General features: G+C 50.6%; 1 protein-coding gene across 9 annotated transcripts in view; it reads left to right on the forward strand.

Annotated features, from left to right (window-relative positions):
- The window catches only part of LOC139046631 (nuclear receptor coactivator 7-like), a 161,993-nt gene that overhangs the window by 102,595 nt on the left and 35,389 nt on the right, over positions 1-24,009 (forward strand). For all 9 annotated transcript variants that reach the window (XM_070535733.1, XM_070535738.1, XM_070535735.1 and 6 more), the window contains exon 2: positions 8,313-8,718. In XM_070535733.1, coding sequence (XP_070391834.1) covers positions 8,313-8,718 — 406 coding nt within the window. The remainder of the gene's footprint in view (positions 1-8,312; positions 8,719-24,009) is intronic.

Raw genomic sequence — 24,009 nt, forward strand, 5'->3', positions numbered from 1 at the left:
TTGCAAAAGAAAGAAAGGGATGGTGGTATGCTGTGTTTCTCTCTTCTGTCTTTCCTTATAGAAATGCGTGCAGCACAGATGCACACTTCAAGAGCGTGAAACGATTAAAACTTGCTTGCCCTGCTAACAATACCGTTTTCATCCGCTATGTATACAGTATTATGCTTTGTGAAAGTACGCCCAGAGCGCTCACGGCGTCCCATCGTAGCCTGCGTCGTTTGGCAGGCTGAAACTAGCCACACTATGTAGCCACACCAACTTTTTTGTGTCTTCATATACTCTGAGGCGTGGCTTAAAGAGACGTCGTAGCCGCCGCCATCTTGAAGTACTGCAATGCATGCCTGACGAGACGAAGCGAAAATCTACGCCTTACTTACAGTCTTATCTACAGCAACGTATGGAAGCGGTTAATGGATCACCCCCTAAGTGTCCAAGCCGTGTCATGACGTCACGTGCAGGCTATTGAGTGTCGGCGTAAGCCAAAGGCGTGTATTTCCGTATGCCCTTATAATACGCGCAGAAATAACCTCAACGAGAAGCGTTTTTAGGCGCAGTACGCGTGCATGTGCAAGCTTGCCGTTGCGTGTTACCTCCCGTATCTTCCCCGCTCATTCATCGCTCGTCTTCACGGTGTCGCTTGCGCCTTATTCAAGCACTGCTTGTACGAATTATGCGCAAGCTATAGACCACAGTTCATCGCTTCTTGTATGCAAAGAAAGCGTTGTGCGGCTTATTTGTATACAGCTAACCGACTCTGTGGCTCTTCACACACCGCTATTTCGCTCCTGAGGGGGGGGGGGGGGGGGTATTCTGTAAGAGTTTACCTAGTGGACTGTCTTTCGGCCGCTGCTGATTGGATGCAGCTGTACGAGAGAGGAGGAGAGGAGCGGCCCTAGCCAATCAGCGGCGGCCGAAATGGACAGTCCACTAGGTGGGCTCTAACGCAATACCCCGAGCTCCGCTTCTTGTACACCCGACAATGCTGTTCTATTTACGGATGCCCCACTCCGCGCATATGCGTGGGAGTGGTTTAGATCCGTCCAATAAACTCGCAGTTCCCATCGGCTATGTGCAGTCGCAGCTGGTGCCGTTATTTGCGGGTTTTTGTACTTCTATAATTAGCTGCTCATATGACTGACGCATTGTTTAGGCGATGCGCTTTGAATGCTGATTGAAATTTGCACGACCAGTACCAATTGGTCGAGGAAGTCTGAATAGTGGCAAGAGAGGACAGTCATGTGGATCGAACACAAAGCTGCACATTATAGTTTGCGAGCGCGATTCGATAGGGGTCACTGCGCCCTCGGGGACGCGTGTAGCCCATTCTAATGAATATACCTTGAAATATCTCCCTGGCATTGGTCATAAGTGGCCTGTGTAATTATAGCTGACGTGTGCGACGTTGCCGGAATCTGATTTGAACGACAACTTGTGCCGCTTAGCATGCGCTCGCGTCAGGCCGCCATATATCACTGCGCGGACGTCCCGCTGTGCCTCGGCGGCGAATCGCAGTTGTATCGTTTATTTCTCTGTGGTTGCATCTTGCTCGAAGAAAGGAAAGTGAAGCGGTAAGCTCGCGAAGTTCGGGGCAACTTCGAAACGCTGACGTCCCGAAAACATTCGGGTGCTTTTTCGCTGGCGGGATGAAAAATGAACCGCGCGGGCGCCGCGGACTGTTTAAGAAACGAGCGTTTCATCGACCGCTGCGCGCGTTTCCATATCTCACTTCTGTGCAGACGTTGTGCACGTGTTGCTCTACTACTACTGAACATGCCGTTTGCGTTCGCCTGTCAGCCCCTCCCAGCCTGGCTCGCCCGTTGTTCTCACAAAAAAAAAAAAAGAAACTGTATTGAGTCTGCGCTGACGCTGCATCGACGCGTGTTCCCAATGCACGATTGAGGCGCAGGTGGCGGAACGAACATCGTGACGCCTGTCGGCGTTTGCGGAAATTTGCAATTCGTTTTTTTGACGCCACGTGCGATCGAGGAAGACGGCAGGCAAGAAGAACTGCAACGGCGGTCGATATTGCGTTTCCGCGTTCGCTTGTTGCAAGCGCTCTTTCGAAAGAGCGCTTAAACACGTAATCGAGCGTTATACTGGAGCGAAACGCCACGAACGGTGCGCATGTACTGCACACGTGCGTGCCTCGTGGTTTATAGATAGGTGGCGCTCTACCGGCATCTGCGAGACAGACAAACGTGCGCGCGTGTAGTTTTGCGAGCGCGGCGTGTGTCTAACTTGGGTTTGTAATATATGCGCGCGCGCTTGGCGCATAACTATCAACTTCCTGTCGTAGTTTATTACTTGCAGACGCAAGCTGCAGCCAGGCGCTGTCGCATTTTACCTTTGAAAAACTGAAGTGTTGTTTGCCTGTGCTGGCGTGTGATGTCGTATACTTGATGCACTAAATGTTCTTCTGTGTAGTTTCCGTTTGCCGGGTATCTAAGATGTTCTTGCTTCTATTTGCGCTGCGCGCGTGTGCGGGGCAACTCTGAAGCGCAAGTTCGGTGCAAGCCCGTTGTACTCGGTTGTGTACGCATTTTGTTGTTGTTGTTGTTTGTTTTACTTGCTGCTGCGTGCCTCCATTGAATATTTATTAGGTTGCACCGTATACATTGCGCTGCGTGCTTGGCCGCGTTGCATCAGATCCACAGAAGCTTAAGTATAGTGTGTAATCGCGCTTGCCCATTCCTTTACCGGCGTTTCACGGTGACCTTCCATGCCATTCATTCCCTTCTACTTTAATTCCTCATTATTTTAATTGACTGTGCTTGAGGGGTGCCATTGAAGACTTGTTTGGTTAAGGGTGGCGAACTTGCCAAGCTTTTTCTCGTCGACACGGCCCGTTAGTTGTCACTTTGCCGGGGCCTTTCCATTTCGCTGATAAGTATTTGTCGGCGCGCGTACAACAGTTGGCCGTATGATCGAGTTCCGTACACACATTTATGGACCGGTTTTTCAATAAGTTATTTCTGTTTGCTGGTTTCCGCCGAAATGAGGTCCCGAATGGTTTCTTCAATCTTAAGCATTCGCTTATAAACACCGTGGGCTCGCGTGTGGTTACAAAGTAGTGGAGGAAGCATGCGCGCCCTTTAGAGTGAGCGAATATGATAACGGGCATGCACTAAATAAGCAGTTTCGCCGTACGCATTGGGTGGCTCACACCGATCTCGCTGGTGAGAAACATGTATTCTGTAAAAGAGAGAAAGCCTGTTTGAAGTGCTGCCTACGCTTCTATATAACGTTGTTGACGCAGTGTAAGGTGAAGGGAAGAACTGTAACCGCACTGTGCGTGCTTCTTTGAGTAAGCACATCACAGTGTACGAATGTAAACACACATACACTCCTAACGGCACCCGTCATGGAGTGCTGTCGTAGAGGTGGGACGACCGTCGACCACCGTGCTCCGCGCGCACGTCACGCTCGCGCTTACGCGTTACATCCCAGTATTCGCCCCCCTTTGTGCTGCGTGTGTATATGTGTAGAGCATTTTCGTCTGTAGGCGCGCACCGCCGTTGCGATAGCACTCAGTGGTGGTAATATAGGTACGCGTGAGGCGTTGGAATGCGGCGGTTAACCTTTTTCATGCCATTCCAAGCAACGGTGTGCAGACACGGATGGCGGTTCTCTCTCTGCAGCCATGGCCGAACACTTTGGGTGGCGCGATCGGGAACATTCTGTGCTAAAAGCCGGAAAGCTTAAGCCAGAATGGAAAAGGAAGGGCTAATTAAATCTGCGGAAGAAGATATTTACTACACTTCAAAACAATTCATATAGCGCACTTCGTCAGAGCGCCATATTGAACACATTGCAGTGTCCGACTGCCATGCGTCGCACGCCGGCGCGTCCGTTACAGGCGTTCCGTATAACGGATTGGCGTGCAAATGTTGCGCGTGTTCGTTTTGCTTATCCGTGCCGCGGGCGAATCTGCCGGGACAAACCATCGGACGCACCTAATGTTCGCGCGTGGGCGAGTTCTTTATAACCTCTTGCTATATATTATATCCGCGCCGCGCGTTGCTTTTGGCCACCTTTTGGCGCCTCGCGTGGGTACGTGTGCATTCGCAGGCTTTAAGAGAGCGTGCTATACTCGCAGACAGGTTTCTGTGGCTATGAAGGGGAAGCTACGGGGGCGGAGGTTCTGCACACGGTGTTACCGCGCCAAGTAGTCCGCCAGCATCTGACAGTGCTTTCGGTTGCTCGGAACAGACGCTGAATCGACGCATGCTTCCACGTGCGACGGTTTCGCGTTTCCCCAGACGCGGAAGGGAAAAGCCGCAAGATAAGTAAACCTGTGTACTCAGCGGTGCGTTCTAACTTAACTGTTTCTAGTAACGTGCTTATGTTTTCTCTTCTCCCCAGCCTAAACTAACGTGGATTACAACGCGGGACTCTATTCAGAAGCGCTCACACTTGTGCGCGCTTTGCCTCCGTGACTTTCCCTCCATAGCCACAGAAAGTTGTCCGTGGGTGTAGCAATTAGCTCGGACCATTAAGCGCTCGCTCGGAGTCTGCACTCGGCGAGCACAGAGCGCGACTATTGCGTCGGCGCTCTCGTGTGCATGTGGTGGACCGTCTGTGTGCGCTCGCTCGGCTGTGCATGGGCGCGTGTGTGGAGTGTGTACGCTTGCGTGTTCTCGCGTAGCTGTAACACGCCAGCCTTTCATTCCGATCGTTTTTTTCTCCTTTTTCTTCCCCTTTGTCGGAGCGTCCCCTTTTTGTCGCATGTCGCCACTTCATCCACCGTTGGCCCTGCAGGAGTCTTGCGTAAAGCGTACTGCGTGAAATGTTTTTCGTAAGGATACATTCGCGCTGCGACGGCTTTGCTGTTTAACCGCGCGTGCACGGAGGGAAAACGAGTTCAGAGCAGCCACTTTAGCTGCAGCCCTGCATGGCAGCGAGAACTTGTGTGGCCGTTGGGCATGTTTCACTCAGTGTCCCGATCGTTTCAGTTGTTGCTGCTCAGGTGTAAGTTGGGGCACGTTGTACGTGAACGACTGCTCTTTGGACACGTAGAAGTGCGAAGTCATGAATTTGTTCCAGCGGCGTTACTGTGTACGTGATCACTATGTTGCCCTAGCTGAACCGCTTGAGGAGCCTTTTCTTTCTTTTCGTACGTCTGGTTGTGTGTCTGCTTTATAGTGCAAGCTCTTAGAGCGTGAATAAAGTTGGAAAAAGCGCTCTGTTTGACACTCCCGTTGCTGGAAAAGTATCCGCTGGAGAAGTGGCTAAATGTCTTCGTTTTCAACGGAGCAAGGGCTTGCCATCATGGATGTAGCTCAGAACTTCGGTGACGCTCAGTTTCACGGGCCCATCGTCATCGAAACCGTGGTATTTAGAAAAGCCACTCCATTTGTGCTATGTGGTCGAATCGATAACCTTGAGCCATGGATTTAGCTTCGGGCATATATACAGGACTTGATGAATATCCTCGAACGGAACGTCGTCGTCAATACGTGCTTTAACAAATTCACGTTGCAGCGGTCTGTAATAAGTATTCGGTCCAAGCTACTTGGCGATGAACTTTCAAAACTATTGACTCCTAATTCCGACGGCGGGTCAGCGCCAGGCGTTTTCAAATTCGCTGGCGCCCCGGACTCTGGTCATCCGATACTCCACGAAAATTATAACACGTGCGCGCTCGGTGACGGCTGAAAAATACGCGAGACGATGTTATGTGGCGCGTATAGACGGCGGCTCGATTACTGCGTCTCACGTGGCGATATGAAAAGTCCATAGACATCATTTGTCGTCTTAAGACCCAAAGATACAGCTCACGTACATAATCGCTTTTCAGGTCGGTTCTTGTAACCAGCTGGTATGTTACGGAACGTTCAAAAACACTTTCTTTATAAATACCATGGTTAGACGCTTGCAGTCAACATCTCCACGTGTAAGCGGAGAAAGCGACCATCTCACGTTTCTTGTCTTACGTAGAAACCGCAGACTTTTGATGTGTTAGAAAGGACTTGGCGGTTACTTTTCTTCATCGGCTGCGTTACAGCGGCCTATGTCAGAGTGTCAGTTTTCACGAAGGCTGACGGCAAGAATGATTGAACCATTTCTATTCAGTCCCGCATGTATTCGACCTTGTGTGAAGATGCCAATTAATATCGCTTCCAATGTAATCTTGAAAAAGGGTTGAAGGCAGTGTGCAACAGTGCCACCAGATTGGTATATACTCATTTACCGCTATCATGCTGAGAGTTGAAGTTGTTCCATTTGACACCTGCTACACGGGGTTGATGCACGTGTACTCTTGAAAGAGCACACCGTGCTTGAGCCAACCGCGGACAGATCGCACAGCGCCTGTTCCATCTGAGGAGCTTGTCAGACCCTTCGTCCAGAGTCGTATGGTCTACCGAACCTTATTGCTCAGCACACGCTCTCAGAAGTGCGTGCCCATTTCTTGCGCAACGCCCCCGAAACCATCCGCTCGTTCGACCTATGACTCAGCTTACGTACGTCATGTTTTCCTTGGTAAAGAGCTATCGTTTTCCTTGGGGGGGGGGGGGGGGGGGGGGGGGCGTAGGGGGGGGGGAGGTGAGAGATAACGAAGCTGTGTGACTCACTGAGTAGCTAACGTGGCGCGTTACTCAGTTACACAGCGGTGCAATCGGTAGCCAATTGTTTAGCGGCTATACGCTTAGCGCGGTGACCCGCTCCGACGGAGCAACGGGTGGTCTCAGCCTTCGCAGTAATCAGTCATTATTCGTTTCACTTGTTGCTCAGGCCGGATCCCTGCGACTCAGCGTGACCTGTTTAGTTGTGTCCGTTTATTGCGGCCCTAACGCCGCAGTGTTCGGGTGGGCACGGGCAAGTTGGCGAAGCAAGCTGTGTTGACGCGTCAGCGCTCGTAAATTGAGTCTTCCCGAAAGCCGTTAAACGCAGTCTTTCGGCTCGAGCCGTCGCAGCGAACGGACGTTTTATTCGAGGCGCGCTGTACGCTATGTAGAGGCGCATGTGCAATATGGGGGCGTTAACGTGTAGCGCCTATACTGAATCTAAATTACTTCCCAGAAAAAAAAATTGAAAGCTAATATATATATGTAGGCAGTTGGTCCGACCGTTCCGCCCCTTCGCCTTCACGGCGTCTTATACTTCGGCTGTCCTTTATAAAATATAAAGACGCCGTGTCCGTTTATTTGGCGTCTTTATATTTTATAATGAACAGCTACCAACTAGCCCAACAAGATGTGCTTGTACTTCGGCGTAGACTTCGAGATCTTGCTGCGTGCGACGTGTCACCGCGCCGCCCGATCTCGTAGGCCATGCCTTTCACATACAGGGAACATGATTTATTTGGCCACCAGACGACGCCATTCTCCTACGTTATCGCGGGCAGGGTGATGGGATGTCCCTGCGCTCTCATGGCACCGTGTCTGTCATTACTCTGCTCCTATCTCTCCCAAAAGGAGCATGCTTCAGTAGCATGGACAGCATGGACGCTGTCGCGACGGTGTGTGTTCGCGACAGTCCTGTCCCTAAACTCCTTTTAAAATAAAGGTGGTGCCTTGCTCCAATAGGTATCGTATTTCCAATAAAGTAGGGAAAAGAAAGCAGTCCGCAGTGACGCTTGTGTGTCTAACTATTCGGTCACATTGTCATTAAGAGGTTCACTTCTTGCTTGATAGCAGTAAGTAATTTGTGTGCTTGCTACATGTCTTCTGTGTAAAGGTATGCAAGTCCAAGTAACATGAGTAGGAATGTGTGGCTCCACTATAGCGCTGTAAAACGAATAGTGCACACTCATTTATTCCGCCACTGTATACTAACATTCGGTTAGAAACAGGGAGGTTTATGAAGAAGCTTGAGTAGCTAAGAAGCGTGCAACGAACGATGGAACGAAAAATGGTAGGTGTAACGCTGAGAGGCAGCGGTGGAATTGAGAGCGAACGGGGGCAGTCCGTATTTTAGTTGCCATTAGAAATAATGGGGTTGGCCGTGTTATATATAGTGCGTGGTGGTTAACAGGCTGTCTGTTACAGAAGGGCCAAGAGAGAAGGGAAGCGCAGTGGAGGAGAGCAAAGATGGTGCGAAGAAATTAGTTGCAGGTATACAACGGCGTCAGCTTACACGAGACGGGGGTAATTGGAGATCGCTGGAAGGCCTTTTTTTTTTTTCAGCGGTCATAAAATAGACTGCTGATGGCGGTGATAATATGACGATAACGCTGTTGCGTCTCTCTTGTCTTTTGCTAATCCCTCTTGACGACTGCGCAGCGTGTGTATTCGTACTGCCCCCCCCCCCCCCCCTCGCACGCAGATGAACTTTCGTTGCTGACTGCGTCCCCCCGTTCTTCTCTGTCGCAGCAACAAGACCCAGTCTGTGGACTGCCACGGCTACGTGAACCCCTTGGAGCTTGTGCTGGACACGAGCAAGAAGGAGGACGCAGGGGGCCGCGGGGGCCGGTCCTCCGGGGGTCCCCTCGAGCCGCTCCTGGGGCCGCTGGCCGCGGCTGCCGCGACGCAGCAGCAGCAGCAGCACCGCCACCCTTCCTCCTTCCATGGGGGCCATTCCTCGGTGGCAGGTCGCCGGACGACCGCCACGTCGCCCGGCGGTGCGGCCGCCGGCCGGGCCGTGCCGTCGCCTCCCCTGCCGCCGGCGCCCCACTCGGCGCCGCCCACCACCACGGCTGCTTCGTCCGACGCCGGCGTGGGCAGGAAGCAGCTGAGCAGGACGCCCACCCAGCCGCCGCCGGGCGCCATCGAATACGTGGTGGGTGCTTTTCTATGCTTACCCGGCATTATGACGGCGTCGCCTTCACAGTCGCAAGCAAGGTGCGGGCCAAGCAGCTGGAAGAATTCTTTATCGCGATCCTCGGATCACTGTCTTCGTCTCCCGCTAGCAGAGTCATTGCGCCGATGTCGGCGGGGACAAGGGCGACTCACCTTGGGCGATATTTGATCGCCCGTGTGAGTGGAGTCGACGTGCGCAGAAAGCAGCAATGAATTTGACCTGCTCATGTCACCTCAATGTTTATAGGGAAAATCAGTTCTCGAAGAAGCCGATTCCCGAATCATACAAAATAGCGAAACTTTCAGTGATAGCAGTCTAAGCCTTACCCTAGCTTATGATATGCTTCCATTAGCTCGCGTGCAGTTCTCCCTTCCTTTCTTCCCAGAATCTTATTCTGGAATTGCCACTCTTAGATGCTGCAACGCGCGGGCTAGAGCAGCTGTTTTTATTATTAATAGTTGCGTTTGGAGGATGTTCCGTGGCCCGTTCATTCAAGCAGCGCGGCCTATCCCTTCACAAGGGAATCTTGCATATATACCATTCCTGTGGATCTTCTCACGTAAGGCTTGGCATGCGTTTTCCATGCTATTCATGCTTATAGTCTCATTCGAGTGATAGGGCCAGCTTCACAGGTGAAGAGAAGGCAAAGGGGACGCGACAACTTTCTTGCAACTTTATTGCGATGACAGTAATACGGACATTCCAGGCCCATTTCTGCTGTCGGCGTCGCCTTGAGGTTCCGTGTAAAGTAAAAGGGCCATAAAATCGTCGCCGCGCGCCGTATGCTGTTTGTGCGAGTGAAAGCGTGCGGGGGATGAGCCGGCGATCGCGACTCAATCTCACGCACACAAGGAAGGAAAGCGACAAGGAAGCGCGCCGTCTTCCGTCGCGCGCTATGGCTCCTGGGGAAAGTGTAGGGAGGCAGCCGCGCTCTACTCCAGGCAGCCTGGCCGGACGCGCGCGCCCGCCCGGGCAGCTGTATTTTGAAAGGTATCTACGACGTGCGCTGTGTTTTTGCGGCTTATAGTTCGCGTTGATGCAAGAGGCAGTGCGAAGGTAAATTCGCTCGCTGCTGCTGCCGCGCTTCCTCACTCCAGCGTTCTGACAGCAAGTTTCCGCGGTCATGGAGTGAGATGTGTTCATGTTTGCTTGGGCGCGCATGCTTCTCGATTTAGTCCGCATGCCTATGTTTACAAGTTTATATATATGGCCAGTAAAACTACCATCCTTGCTTCGTATAGCTGTCCGCTAATTTGCTATCGCAATCGGTGCTTCGCCTTTAGGGCGAAACTGCGACGTTTTATTTAGCCCTCTTTAGAATGTCCGGGCGTTGCCCCCAGTCTGATCGAATTCGTCGCAAGGAGGGTGTAGTTGTCCGGAGCTGGCGGAAGTCGGCCGCATTAAACATTGCAAGGGCAGGACGTAATTGTCGGACTGGCGTGTGCACATCTGCTGGTCGATCGGCAAAGCCGAGTGGCCCGCGCTTCCCTTTAGATACGCGTGTCTTCTTTTTTCTTCCTGCGCCGGCACAAACAGTGTCGGCGGGCCGCGCGCTGTGGCCATAGGTGTGCGGGCGATAAAGCCTTCGCGTGCGAGGCCGCAGGTGTGCGCAGCTGGGACCGTTCGCAGGGCATGCCACGCGCGCCTTGTCGGCGCACGTTGCCTGGCGCGCACAGCTAGATCGCCCGCTTTTCGCATGCGCAGTCGAGAGCATCGCTACTACGTTGTGGTCGAGAGCGCGTGCGAACTGGGCCTTTTCCCCGGCCTTGTACCATTTGCATGTTTAAGTAGAGAGCTTCAAAAAAAAAAAAAGTCTTTCTTTTTTGCGCGATGGAAATAGTTCTCGTCCGGAGGTCGTTTGATGCACGTAAGAGAGAAGAGTTCTCCATTTTTGTTAACAAAAGCCAATGTGACAACTTTTTAACTAGCTAGGGCAGGAGATTGGAAGGAAGCGTTGTCTTAGAAGGCTTTGACTCGCCTTTAACGAAACACTTGCTAAGATCTTGTTTATTTTTGTTTTCTATATTTAGCGTAGATGCAGCGATACGCATCGAGCGCTGCGAAGTAGTAAGCGAAGCGCCAGAAAGGTTGTCTCAAGGCTAAAGCCATTGAAACGATGAGGCCCATTGTCGTGTGCCCGTTGAGTGTTATTGATAAAAATAAGTTCAAAAGCTGAGACCATTGTAGAAGTGTAAGCTGCAACAGCTTCTTGGTGGATGCATCCTAGACAGAGGAGCTCGTACTCTATGTATGTAATTTTAAGTTCTGTACGTGAGGTGTCGTTGCGCCAGGTTCTTGCTCGACTCGTTCGCCAAATGTGACGGACGCTGTGTCTGCTTCGACACGGTATACGGAGCTGCATGCTTTGGCGAAGACAGACTGCTTCTGAGGGAGCCGACTCGCTACCGATTTAATGATTGGAACTGGCTGCTCCGAAGTACGGCCGATTCATTGCGGTCGTGTGATTACCAATATGCGCATTTGCAGCGTGCGTCGAATGAATTTTAGTCTCCCTTGGGGCCCATCCTCGAGTCTCCGTGCGCGTGGTCCTTCCTGCGAACGCGGAAGTGTTTTCACTCGCAGCGTGTCTGTATTCGGTGAATATAGGCGAATACCGTCGGGAGATCTCGGGCCGCTGAGCTCTGGCTTTTGTAGACTCGGCGCGCACTCCTGTAGACCCGTCCGCTGCAATCACCTAATGGCCCTTGGTCGCTTACACAGGCGTCGCAGCAGCTTCTCGCGGCATCTCTCTTCTGTTTCTTGCAGACGTATACATGCTGGAAGCATGCATGAGAAAACTGCTTTCATCACCGGCGCGACGCTGCTGTAGTTCGTGCTGCAGTGCAGACAACAAACATATTGCAGCTGTGCCTATTGCTGGTTCGTATACCGTTCGGCGTATTTCCTTCTTCCTGAAAAAAAAAAAAATTTTTTTTCATTGGTTGGCCCCATTTTAACAGGGTGGCCGTTTCGCTATTGCAAAATAGTTAAAAATAGGTAATTTAGTCATGCAGCTCAATAACATTCATCGACGCCAAGCTTTTGAGCACAAACTAGGGGGGATTGTCAAAAGTAATGAAACAGGCACAAGGGCAATCTTCCTGTTTGGTGTCCTTTTAAAGATCATATCATATTATCGATTGGAAGTTTCTTGGGCTTGCGCCGAAGCGGCACCCAGGGCACGTGACATACCAGGGAATAATGCTAGTACTTTATCTACAGTACCGATAGCAGCGCAACATGGTCGTGTATGCAGAAGGCAGTTAACTCGAGCTTTTGCTTTACTCTTGTGTCGCTTTGTGGCTTAACCTCCTCGTCTTTCCCTCTTTTTCCTCATCCTCCTCCTGCTGACTTAGCTAGTTTCTCTCTTCGTGACTTGATTTCGCTATAGGCGCCGTGGCGTTATGACTTGTTGAGAATGTAGTTTGTTAAGCGTGGGATATCGACAATATTGATCAATTAGAACGTGCGTGACCTTCAAGCGTTTTAATTGGAGTTCGAAGGGGGAAATTGTCATTCACCCGAGAGCAACACGAATATATACAAATGAAACCCATGAGGGGGATAGTATACGTACCGGGATTGCACACTGAGACTCACCGTCTCTAAGAGCGTTACTCTCTGAAACATGAATGCCGCCATTTGGAGTTCTATAGTTGAAAACACGGAGCGGGAAAGCTTCGGATGACAAGGCCGGTTTTCATACACGCTGTGTTTTTGATCTTGCTTATGTAAATAAATTATTAGAGCTGCTGCTGTTGCGCGCATATAGTATATCCACTCCTCTAACATGCGCCGGCTTTACACGCTTTTCGATTGCTATTCGCAACGGCTCTTACGCAAGTTCGTGGCCCTCTCACTTGAGGCGGACTACACGGCATTACACGGCTGGGCACACTCCTGTCAACAGAATGGGGAAGGGGAGTGGGGGGGGGGGGGGAATCGAACCTTGATACTAGTGCGCCCTTAACGGAAAGAGAAATCGGGCTGTGGAGTCCTGCCTATCAAGGTTCGAATCCGCGACAAACTGTCCTCCGAACACGCTGAAGCAGCGACTTCAGCAAGTCTGGTGCGTTCCCCCAAAACGCGAGATAGTTTGCAACGTAAACTTAGCTTCGTACAAGACAGTGATAACATGAACTGTAATATCGGATTATGCACTTTTCTTATTTTTATTGGAGGCGATCACGCAGGAGGCGAGGAAAGCAGCGAGCTCACGAACAGCTTGATGAAAACTGTGTATAGACGCGGAATACGCCCGTGGCATGGCGAGGGACGCGACGCATATGCAAATTTCGGCCGACAGAACGACGGCAACATGTGCTGCCGTTCAGTGCAGCGTATATTATAGTGGCTTAATCCCCATCGTGTAGCGCTTCGGTTAAGCGATGTATGTAGCGTTCTGCCTCCGGGGCGGCCTGCCGCGTTGGCTTCATTGATTGCTTCCGATTTCGGCTCGTGCGCGGCTTGCTTAGGTGGCGCGCGCGTCGCGGCTATTTGCGGATTGGACGCCTCAAACACGCGCCCTCGCTGCGCTGTATCTAGGGCGTGATGTCAGGGGTCACTTGGAGGTGGGGTGGATGTGGTCTGTGGGTCGCCCAACTGCGTTTTTGTTGCGAGGTGGTCTCGCGGCCCTTTGCCAGTGACCGATAAACGTGCGCTCCTTACAAGAATGGGAGGCATTAGTCCAAATAATCTTCTGCTGTCCAAAGAATATAAGTACAGAAGAAAAAAAATCTTGGATGTATGGTTTATTGAGAAAGAAGCGGCATATCCTCGCATTTGGGGGCGGGGTGGGCGGATTCTTGCCCTGGAGAACCTTTTGTAGAGTTGACTGATGCTTTGCTAATGGACTTTAATAATTATCTCGTTTTATGTTGACTATATGCCATGGTAGAACGTTTTTTTTTTGCCCCCCACACACACACGCGCACACGCACGCACGCACACGCACGCACGCACACTTGTCGTCACGTGTGCGATCCCTGTCGCGGCAGCCGCATTTCGGTGGGCGCAAAATGCGAAGCTGTTCGTGTACTTCGATTTGAACGCACGTTAAAGAACCTCAAGGGGTTAAAATTAATCCGGAGCCCCCCACTACGGCAGATTCGGTTTTGTGCTTGCTACATAATATATATAAATCCCACGTGCAGGCAGCCCTTGTATGATATGTACATAATGGAATTGAAATGGTAAAGTCGCTGCTCGAATGAAGTGAGACTTGGAAAAGAAAACGATGTTTTTTTGTTCAATCCGGGGAAAGCTAGTTTCGATCCCCAGTCTTTTGTTCGCGCGTTAGCACTTATTCGCTCTGAAAATAAGCTTGCTGGATATAAATATTTCTGGAATATCGCTGTATCTGTAGCGCATTTGGCTGCCACGTGTCTGAAAATATTTTGCTTCCTTGTTACAGCGTGTGGTTACTTCGTGCAAGGGGCACATGTCAATGCTATATTCGTGGGCGGCGTTTCTGTCCAAAGCGTGGGGGTGAACGGTTGGTGACCCGAGGCCGTCGACCGCCACCGCTGTGCTACAAAGCGAGTGCGCCATTGACAGCGGTATCAACCGTTCGAGCCCCACGACAACGCGACGCGCGCCCCCTGTACACTGTGGGCGGACACGAGAGTTCGTTTGTTGACCGTTTCGATCGGTCGTCGATCTTGTTTTGTGCGTCGACCGCTTTCGGTTTGGAGGTCGCTGGAAAGCGAAACTCTGGAGCGCTTTTGGAATTTCGCCAATACGCGCGAGACGCATAACCGGCTTGGTGCGGCTCGCGCTGGCTTCGAGCAGCGGTGCTTGTCCAGAGGTGCTGTTTCGGGCACTGTCCAATTCGGTCATGTAGCCGTTTCGAGCCAATCGGAGAGGGGTTCGTCGCCCTGTAAGCCACTTAGTTTCAAGAAAGAATCAGGAACATGGATGAAAATAAATGTGCGGCTAAAGTGCGTAGGCACCTGTACCTGAAAAATGGGGACACAGAATGGAAGAGGTCAAGAAAGTTGGCAACCAAGTACGGGTAATTGAAAGTGTAAATATGCAACCAAGAGTCATCAGAAAGTGAGAGAAGGAGATAGAGCGAATCGGATGCAAAGAATGGAAACAAAATAGACCATGGAGATTTACAAGAATGGGAAGAAATAAATGAGAAGGGAAAGTATGTGTGATAACACGAAGTGCAGTGCCTTGCTATTTGAGGCTCGCGCAGGTTGCCTAAGTACAAGAACGTGCCGGAGCAAATATTCGCAACAGGATGAGGCATGTGTATGCTACAGTGGAAATCCGGAGACCACTCGGCACAACCTATCATCATCATCATCATCGTCATGCTGGTTACGCCCACTGCAGGGCAAAGGCCTCTTCCATACTTTCCAACAACCCCGGTCAACCCCGGCACAACCTAATGGAATGCGAAAGTATTCACTCAGTGAGGCCCGTAGGTAACGTACACTTTCCAGAGGCCCTTGGATTTAAAGTGGACGGGAAGCATCAACCGGTCAGCAGTCGACATAAGCAAGAGATGTTTGGAGTATTGGTGGAAAAAAGCAGGGAAGAGATTGGTACGACCGGATCCGTTACAGGCATGCTGTCGCAGTACAAAGTACATGGGAAGTTTATAGGAAGAAAAAAATAGAGATTATATAGATGTATACAAAAACGCTAGAATGAAAAAAATGTAAAGCGTAGCGGATTATATCAAGCTGGCTAAGGTCATTATTTGTTACCTCCCCTTTTGAAACCCATCAAAGACGACGAGATCACAAATTCGACAGTGTGGCGGAATTTGTCAAAATGTCCGGAGTAGCACTATAGTGCGAAGAAATTATGCCACCTCGGCATCACTTGATTGACAAACGAACGATACAAAATCGGCAGGTAGTCGGCTGATTCGTTGTCATGTAAAGCGGCTTGCCTACGTATGCGAAATGAGTTGTAGCTTCCGCAAGTTGCTGCTTGTGGTCTGTGAGGATCACTCACGGCGGGTGCCTGCTGGAGTGTATTCGCGATGACCTCCCGTTTATTCGAAGTTACACGGCACGTGCACAACCAAGTTGCGTCGTGTAATTTAGTGCTTGTTGTGCGAAGCGGTTCCCCTGAGTGTTGGTCGATTTCGATTTGTGGGATCAGCACTGCAGGGGCAAATTTCCTATTTACGCAACGTAGGCGTACGCAACCGAGATTAAGATTGCTTACGGAGGTCGGGTTATAATTAATTGATACATGCGGTATCAGCGGTAAGTCGCCGAATGATTTATCATACAAGTCTGCACGCACCCTGGGAATGGATAGAAGAATGCATTGTTTCAATGCGCAAAGCAAACCAGGGATCGTGGCGTCGAGCGCGTATCAAAGTACGGTAGGTAAATTAAGTAAATTCAGTTTGTATTATTATTATTATTATTATTATTATTATTATTATTATTATTATTATTATTATTATTATTATTATCATCATCATCATCATCATCATCATCATTTTACGAGCCGAAGCCATGATCTGATTATGAGGCACGCGGTAGCGCTCTCAATTAATTCTGACCACCTGGGCATCTTCTGCGTACTAAAAATAGTGCACGGGACACGGGCCTTTTTGCATTTCGCCCCAATCGAACTCGCGACCTCGAGCTTAGCAGCGCAACGCCGGCCACTAATCTACCGCGGCGGTTCCACGCTCGGTAAATAATACGCAAGTCACGGGCCATGACGCAGACCATGGAGTCTGGCAACGTAGCTTTCACATTGCACTATAAGCGAAGAATATGTTCTAGGTGCTTCGACCGGGAGTCGGAGCTGCTGTGACGAAACGCCCGCCTTGGCATCACCCTTGTAACAAGCCGTTTTTTCCATCCAGCAACAGGAAGCTTGCCGCTACGCGGGCTGGCAGCATGTAGTACGTGAGGTAATGTTTACAGCCTTACAACCGATATCGCTCCCGCCTTACGGATGCGTCGTCCATTGTCTATTGTTGAATCCACACGCATAACGGCTGTCGCCTTCGCTATTCGCGCCGTCCTCATTGTTTGTCTTTATCTACGACGTGTTTGGGTGTCTCGCAAGCGCAGTGAACGTGTCGCGGCCTCCGTCGGTGGACGCAGTTCAAGGACAGTGGTTTCATACCAGCGACCTTCGGTCCTTGCTTTTCTAAAAAAAAAAAAAAATTCATTCGTTCATTCATACGCCGAGCACGCTTGCGGATGCGTCGGTCGTCCTGCGCTTGCAAAACGTTGCGTGCAAAAGCCAGTAGGAATGAAAGATCGCCCCACGTCACAAAAGAGCCGGCCGAGGAAGCGCGAAGGCGAGAATGCTCATCTTGAGCTGACAAGCGCAGCACATACAGTCGTGGCCGTGTACATATTACGTCGCTACGCATCGCGGAAAGAGCTAGAGAAAGACATTCAACAAGAGCGAACACTCGCAAAGAGCCAAGAGGCCGAATTGACTGTAGCGCACCAAGCGGATGGGATTATCTCCTTCCGGTTTAGGGCTCGCGCGTTTTGAACGCTAGCTGGCACGCGCAACGCTGGCGGCGTAAGGTCCCTCTAAATTATTGACGGACTTTATGGCGACGCTGCTCGGCGCCCCCCCCCCCTATTTATTTTTTCTGCTAATGGTCAATCGCGCGTGGTCTCAGTGCGGAATCGTCTATTAAATTAAAATGATTGCGAATGGTCTTTACAAGCCTCCATCGAACCTGTGCGACGTGCAATTTTAAAAAGTAGATGCAGAACGCCTTGTAGATGAGACAATGTTTATTTGGCTCTATATTTAAATGCTCGTTCCGGGCTTTTTGTCCATTCATTCAACGTTGTGGCACAAGGTAAGCAGCAGTAGTTCCCGTACGAAGCTCCACCGGACGGCATCAGCTGAAAAAGAGTAAAATACATGTTCATTTTGGTATTTAGACCTTATAGGAATACCGCGTGTAGAGGGGAAACGTGCGAAAGTGGTGAATGGGCGACATTACAGGCAAAAGCAATTTGCTTTTACATACATGGCGTCGAAAATACCCGACCCATACAAGGCCGTACTATAAATTACGAAAAAAAAAATCTGATTTCCAAGCATTTCCTCATTCCCAGACATTACTTCCTGAACTTCAAGAGCACAAATGCACCGGCGACTGCGCGTTTCCAAAACTTGGCCTCAGCCGATGCGATAGTACGCCACATACACAGATGGCCACAACACAGGCTCTCAGCCCGACCGTGCTAGGCGCTCGCAGAATGACTACTACTCGCACTCAAGAGAAATGCGTGAGTGCAAAGCCTGTTTTCAGTCGTTCAGAAAAGCGAATTTTCGATTTGGTTTTTGAGCTCTTCGGCGTTATCTTTTGCACGTTCTGCCGGCGCAAGCAGCACACTCCAGTGTTATCACTCTTGGCAATCGCTCGTCGCGTTTTCGACAAGCGTGCGTACCGAAAGAAGGTATATGTTGCGGTGCCATAGAAATCGTCACGAACTTGTCCCACTAAGACTCAGTACACGCCAAACTAACTGTTACCACGGTCGGCTTGCTTTTCGGTACACATTCAGTACACACGAAACTGCGTCACACGGCCGAGGTGCTTTTCGCTAACTGCGTCACAAAGCCTGGTGCGGCGAGCGGGCCCAAAAACAACCGAAATAAGTTATAGTAATGTTCGGGCTCATAGAAAGCGTCGCATGCATCTCCCAGTACGAGTCATTAACTCAAATTAACAACGTCAGGACGGCCGAGTTGTTTTTCGCTAACTGCGTCACAAGTCTCGGTTCCGTGCCGTAAAAACCAAGATTGCTTGAAACGCGTTGCAGACTGTCAAAAAATATTTCTCTCCTTGCGGTAGACCAGTAGTGCAGTGGTGCCTTGTCGAAGTGCAGAAGGAACGCAAGAATACGCTGGGAGCCCAACAAACACGCTACATCCAAAATAGACGGGTCGCCGAACAGCGCAAAATCCACATGCGCAACCGGCTTCGGTGGCCTGTCGGGCGCACGACGCATGCATCTGTCGCGCCTTGCGTGCCGTTTGCTAGTTAACGTAAGAACAATAAACCACAAAGTAGTTCATTTATACGCAGAACTTCTTAGTTTTAGTGGGAAAGAATTAAAAAAAGCTAAGTAAAACGTTGTCTGTAAGTTCATTTCACACTTTATTTTTCCGATGCTCGCGTCGACTAACGGACGGGATTAACGCTAGGCCTGGCGTGTTTCCTGTTGCCAGTTCTCGCCGAGTGTCCCCTCTCGCTGAATTTCTTTCTCTATGGCTGAAATTTGAAACCGAACGCCGTTTACCCTTCTCCTCGCGGGCGCCGTGCTCCCAGCCAGAGAAGGGACGTATATGCGCAAGTGCGTCTACGCACACGTATATGCTGTGACTTCGCTCATAGTGGCACGTGACTTCGAAAATTATTTGAGGCAACATCTGTTAGTTGTGTAATCTATTGCTTCAGTGGACGAATTAAGGTTTCGAGAAAGAATAAAACGCACAAACCTAATATCTGTGCGTTTTTGTTTCACTTCGTACCGTAGCAAGAGATATGTATACAGTTTCGTCTGCTTGTTCCCAGGTCGTTCGGTCACGCTCGCAGACACCGGAACTGCCATTTTCTACCGTGTTTCTGAGCGCGATCATGCTCTGTGATACGCTTGTCTGCCTCAGTGTTCGTGTAGCACTGGCTTATACCGCCAGTCAGGTGCTCCCGTGCGCTGCGCGAAACGAGACAAACGCAACAGCTCGCACGCGACGCCGTCAGCGGAAGTGCGCCGTGCAGCAAAAAAGGGAGAGGGAATAATTATATAAATAAAGGTGGTACCTGTGACGTATACGTCACACGATCCTCGCGCTCCGGTATGGGAGAACGCGGGGAAGAAATTCGGCTTGCGGAGGCTCGACGGTGCAGAGTGTATTAGAGACTTTTAGCTTGTACGCTATTCCGGTAAACGGGAGCGGTTTGGGCGGATTACCGGATAGTCGGGGCGTAAACGTGAGCGGTGAAGCCGCCTGATGTTGTAGAGCTCAACCAGACAAACGCATAGCTAAAACTGCAGTAACTCACCATATCCTGCTTCGCCACTCGTGCAAATCTTTGACAGCGGCGTAATTGTGAACGCGATTACGCCACTGTCGAAAATTTACGCCAGCAGCTAAGCAGAATACAGTAATTATCTTTGTTTGTGCGGTTGAGCTTTGCGCCACCAGCTGGCGCCACCAATCTGGCCGCTCACCTTGACGCCCCCGCTAAACCGGAAAACCGGCCGCGCTTGCCCGAATACCGGACATGCTAAAGGTCTCTATTATGTTGGCGATGACGCTCGCCTCCTGAAATCATGGGTTCGCAGCACTGAAATATTTCTACCTCGGCTATTAATGAACCAATCTGGAAAATTCTTGCGGTGGTAGAGGGCACGTAACAACTTCCAGCGTATAGCCGAAATTTTCTATGTAGCCTGGTGTGGAGCCCTTCAAAAAGGAACAGTCGATTTTGTTTAGGCAAAAAAGTTCGTAAGGAGAACTGGCGTTTTTTTTTTTTACGTTCGCATATATTCATTGTATTGGGGGCGCGAGTGTTTTGTCGAGTGGGGGCACGGCAGCCGCCTGCATGATGATCGCGTTCAGAAGGCGTTCGTGTTTATCTCCCACCACTCAAAGATGGCGGTGCTCTGTAAGTACCTAGCAAACTCTTCCTTGGTCACGTGTAAGCATACAGTGGTGGTGCCAACAAAAAGGAAAATGATGTAAACTGAAGATAAGCGGGTAAAAGTTAGCGTGTCAAGTGCGTCTTCCACTCTTGCTGTCATTTTATGGCAGCCCGAAGTGGAAGTTATCGGAGCGTTGAACTGCATCTTCAAGCATTCGCTCCGACCCTTGTTTTGCTGATAACCTTTTTCGTCGAAGACGCCTTACGTTGCGCTCTATGAAAGCAGCTCAGCGTCATGCATGGATTGTTTTAAATGAAGTCTTTACCAGTTCTTCGCCCATTCTTGGTTGATGTATCATTTAGCATATTACTTCGTTTAGAGGAGTTTAGAACTATTCTTAACCACAAAATTTGGCTATGCCAGGGCAAAAACGTTTGTGTGTGTGTGTGTCGAATTACAGTTAACCTGAGTTATAACCAGACAAAGCCAACAGACAGTTATTAAGCGAAGGAAATTATCGGGGAAATTAGCTGTGGCAGAAGTAGAAAATAATAAAGAAAAGGGAAATGAAAGTGGACGAAAAGATAACTTGTCGCCGGCGGGAGCTGGACCCACAACGAATTGGAAGTAGTGCAACGCACGCGTGCGGAGCTTGAGGTTTCCGCACAGTCATCTTTTCGTCCACTTTCATTTCCCTTTTCTTTATTTGATACATGCCTGTTTCAGCCACAGCTAATTTCCCCGATGGTTTCCTTGGCTTCATCTGGTTATATATATAATTAACAAAATCGAGTCCCTCGGTTACCCTTGTGCTCTCTGAGTAGTAGCTCTATTTGAGTTATACATGTTTCGACGGGATCTCGCAAGGCTGGGGTTCGTTGAATAAAACCTGGGCTCCGGCCCGTTCGTGTAACTGCGTGTGATTATGCGACTACGGTAGCGCCCCCTCTCCTTCTTTCAAAGAAAAAAAAAAACACGTATGAGTATGCGATAGCGCGTACTTGATTGTGACCTCTTCGCAGCCACGGGCGACCATGCACACTATTATTTATCAAAGTGACATTTCTGTACCTCGATCGTATCTCTTATAAACTTGCGATGTCATGCACACGGTTTCACGCTCGCGTACGTTCAGCACTGCTGGAGTTTTGTGTTACATACTTCCAAGGTGGTTGAAATGCTGTAAACAAATGCCTGACCGATGGTGGGATCGAACCTGTTTTCCAGCACAACTAGTCCAGTGCTCGAACCAATATTCGGCCACGATCGCACGCGTCCTTCTCTCGTGCGGAAGTCGCTCTTACGATAGCTCTTAAACGTATGGCCTGTCGCATTCTTTCCTCGTGACAGCGAGCGCTTTGAGTCACGTGCACTGTTAGACTGCACGGCCTTCGATATCGGCCCACGTTTTTTGTCAGAAGACCGTGATAACTCTGGAGTGTGTGAACTTCACCATTATTGCTCGTCTTTGATGCGTTTAACTTTGCCGCTAGCACTATCAGTTCCCGATTGTAAGTCACAACTCAAATGCGCGGACGGTTGGTAATACCTAGCAATTTCATTTTTCAACCGGTCTAACCTGCAGGGAAGCCTGTTTAGCGTGGCGTTCCAAAGTAGAAGCGGCAACACGGTGAACATATTCTGGCCGTGCCATTGGCAGTTGCGGCTCACATACGCGATTGTATTTTTATTTTATTTTTTGTTATTGCTGTAGCAATTATATGGACACTCCAGGCCCATTTCTGCCGTCGCCTTCACGTTCCGTGTAAAGCTGGAACCACATGGCGCGATTTTTGTCACGACCGACGCGCGGCGGAGGGGCCCAGGTGTCGTTTCGACGAACGCACCCCTGAAAATCGCGTTGCCGAGCCCATGATAGCGCTGCGCTAGTTCACGTCACGTTAACGTCACGCATTGGTTCCCTTATGCCACCATATGGTTACAACGAAGGCGCCAAATAAAACAACAGACGAAGAAAGGAGACGTTGTTTCCGTTGTAATCATGCATAACCAACTCGTCCACCAGCACGTGCTTCTGTGACCATATGGTGTTGCCCTCCGAGCACCTTGGCGGAGAAGCTGAGCGGAACAACGGCAAACGCGGCGCGGTCTACGCGCACTGTTACGAACTTGTACCGCTGCACCACTATTACGACTTTGTGGTCCCGTAGCGCTCGTCACCCGTTTCGTGACAGAGCGTTGGTAGCGAAGACTCCGAGCCAGGCGTCGATGAGAATAACGAAAGGGATTTTATACATTATATACAGGTCATTGTACAGGACAAGATCGGATCGGCACTGGGGCCGAGAGCTCACACAAACGCGACTGTTCCCGCACGACGGCGTCCGGCGAAAACGCGTGACACATCTCACCCCAGTCGGGAGCGACACTATCTCCCGGTGGGTCGGCGGATCCTGTTTTTCAGGCAGCGCGTCGCTGCTTTTATAATCCCCGAGGAACCATTGTCACTCAAACGGCCCAATACAAAGTCAGCACACGACGGTCGTCCGAGGGGTCCAACCAGCGACCGCGCTGGCCACCCGGTTCAAAGTTCGCGCGCGTGGTGACCTCCATGCAAGAGGAGGTGCGGCGCCGGGCTGTCTGGTACTCGCGGACACGTCCAAACCTGCTGCTCGCCGAGGCTTCTCCCGCAGGATCCCGCTGCCTGACGGCTCAGCATCTTGACTCGGGAAAGGGAGAATTAGGGCGCTCGCAGGATAGATTCTGCATCTTGCAGATTCGGAATGCGGGCTTGTGGTGATGGCACAACAGCACCCGCCGTGTTACACGCGGTTGCGGAATCAGCGGGGGGCGAGGGCGTTCGCCGAGCGTCGCGTTGTCGCGAGCGAAAAGACGTGCCACGCGGTTACAGCTCAAAGTCGAAGGACGATAACATCGTTGCCGCGTGCCTTATGCTGTAGTACGTGCGAGTGAAAGCGTGCGGGGTTGAGCCGACGATAGCAGCTAATCTCGCGCGCGCAAGGGAGGAAGCGCGCCGTCTTCCGTCGCGCGCAGGGCACCGGGGGCATTGGAGGGAGAGGGTGGGGGCGTTCTACTCCGGCGTCTGCTGCGTATGGCGCGGGTCCTATTTTGAAAGCGATATACGATGCGGGCTGAATGCTGATAGGTTCGTGTACGCTGCGTTTCCGCCCCTTAGTTCGCGTCGAAGCGAGAGGCAGCGTGAAGGTCAATTCGATCGCTGCCGCTGCCGCGCTTCCTCAATCCCGCGTTTTGACAAAGTTCCCGCGGTCATCGAGGGGGATATGGTCATGTTTGCTTGTTGCACATTACACCATGCTTGACTTAAAAACTGTAACAGCACAAACACATGCATCCACAAAGTAGCAAGGGCGAGACGCAAGCTTGTTGCACATACACCGTGCTTGTTGACAAGACACAGGCACATACACCATGCTTGTTGGCTTAGCTAGTAAGCAAATGTTTACAAGTTTATCTGGCTGATAAAACTACTATCATTACTTCGGATAGCTGTCTACTAATTTGTTGTCGCAATCGATGCGTCGCCTTTCAGCCTAAGCTGTGACTTTCTATTGCTATCGATGCTTTGCCTTGAGGGCGAAACTTCCACTTCCCACAAGAAATACGTAGACGTGATGAATACCTCAATCACTGCTGTTGTTGTTTCATGCGGTTCTAG

This window comes from Dermacentor albipictus, chromosome 3 (genome assembly GCF_038994185.2).
Source record: "Dermacentor albipictus isolate Rhodes 1998 colony chromosome 3, USDA_Dalb.pri_finalv2, whole genome shotgun sequence".
Taxonomy (NCBI): domain Eukaryota; kingdom Metazoa; phylum Arthropoda; class Arachnida; order Ixodida; family Ixodidae; genus Dermacentor; species Dermacentor albipictus.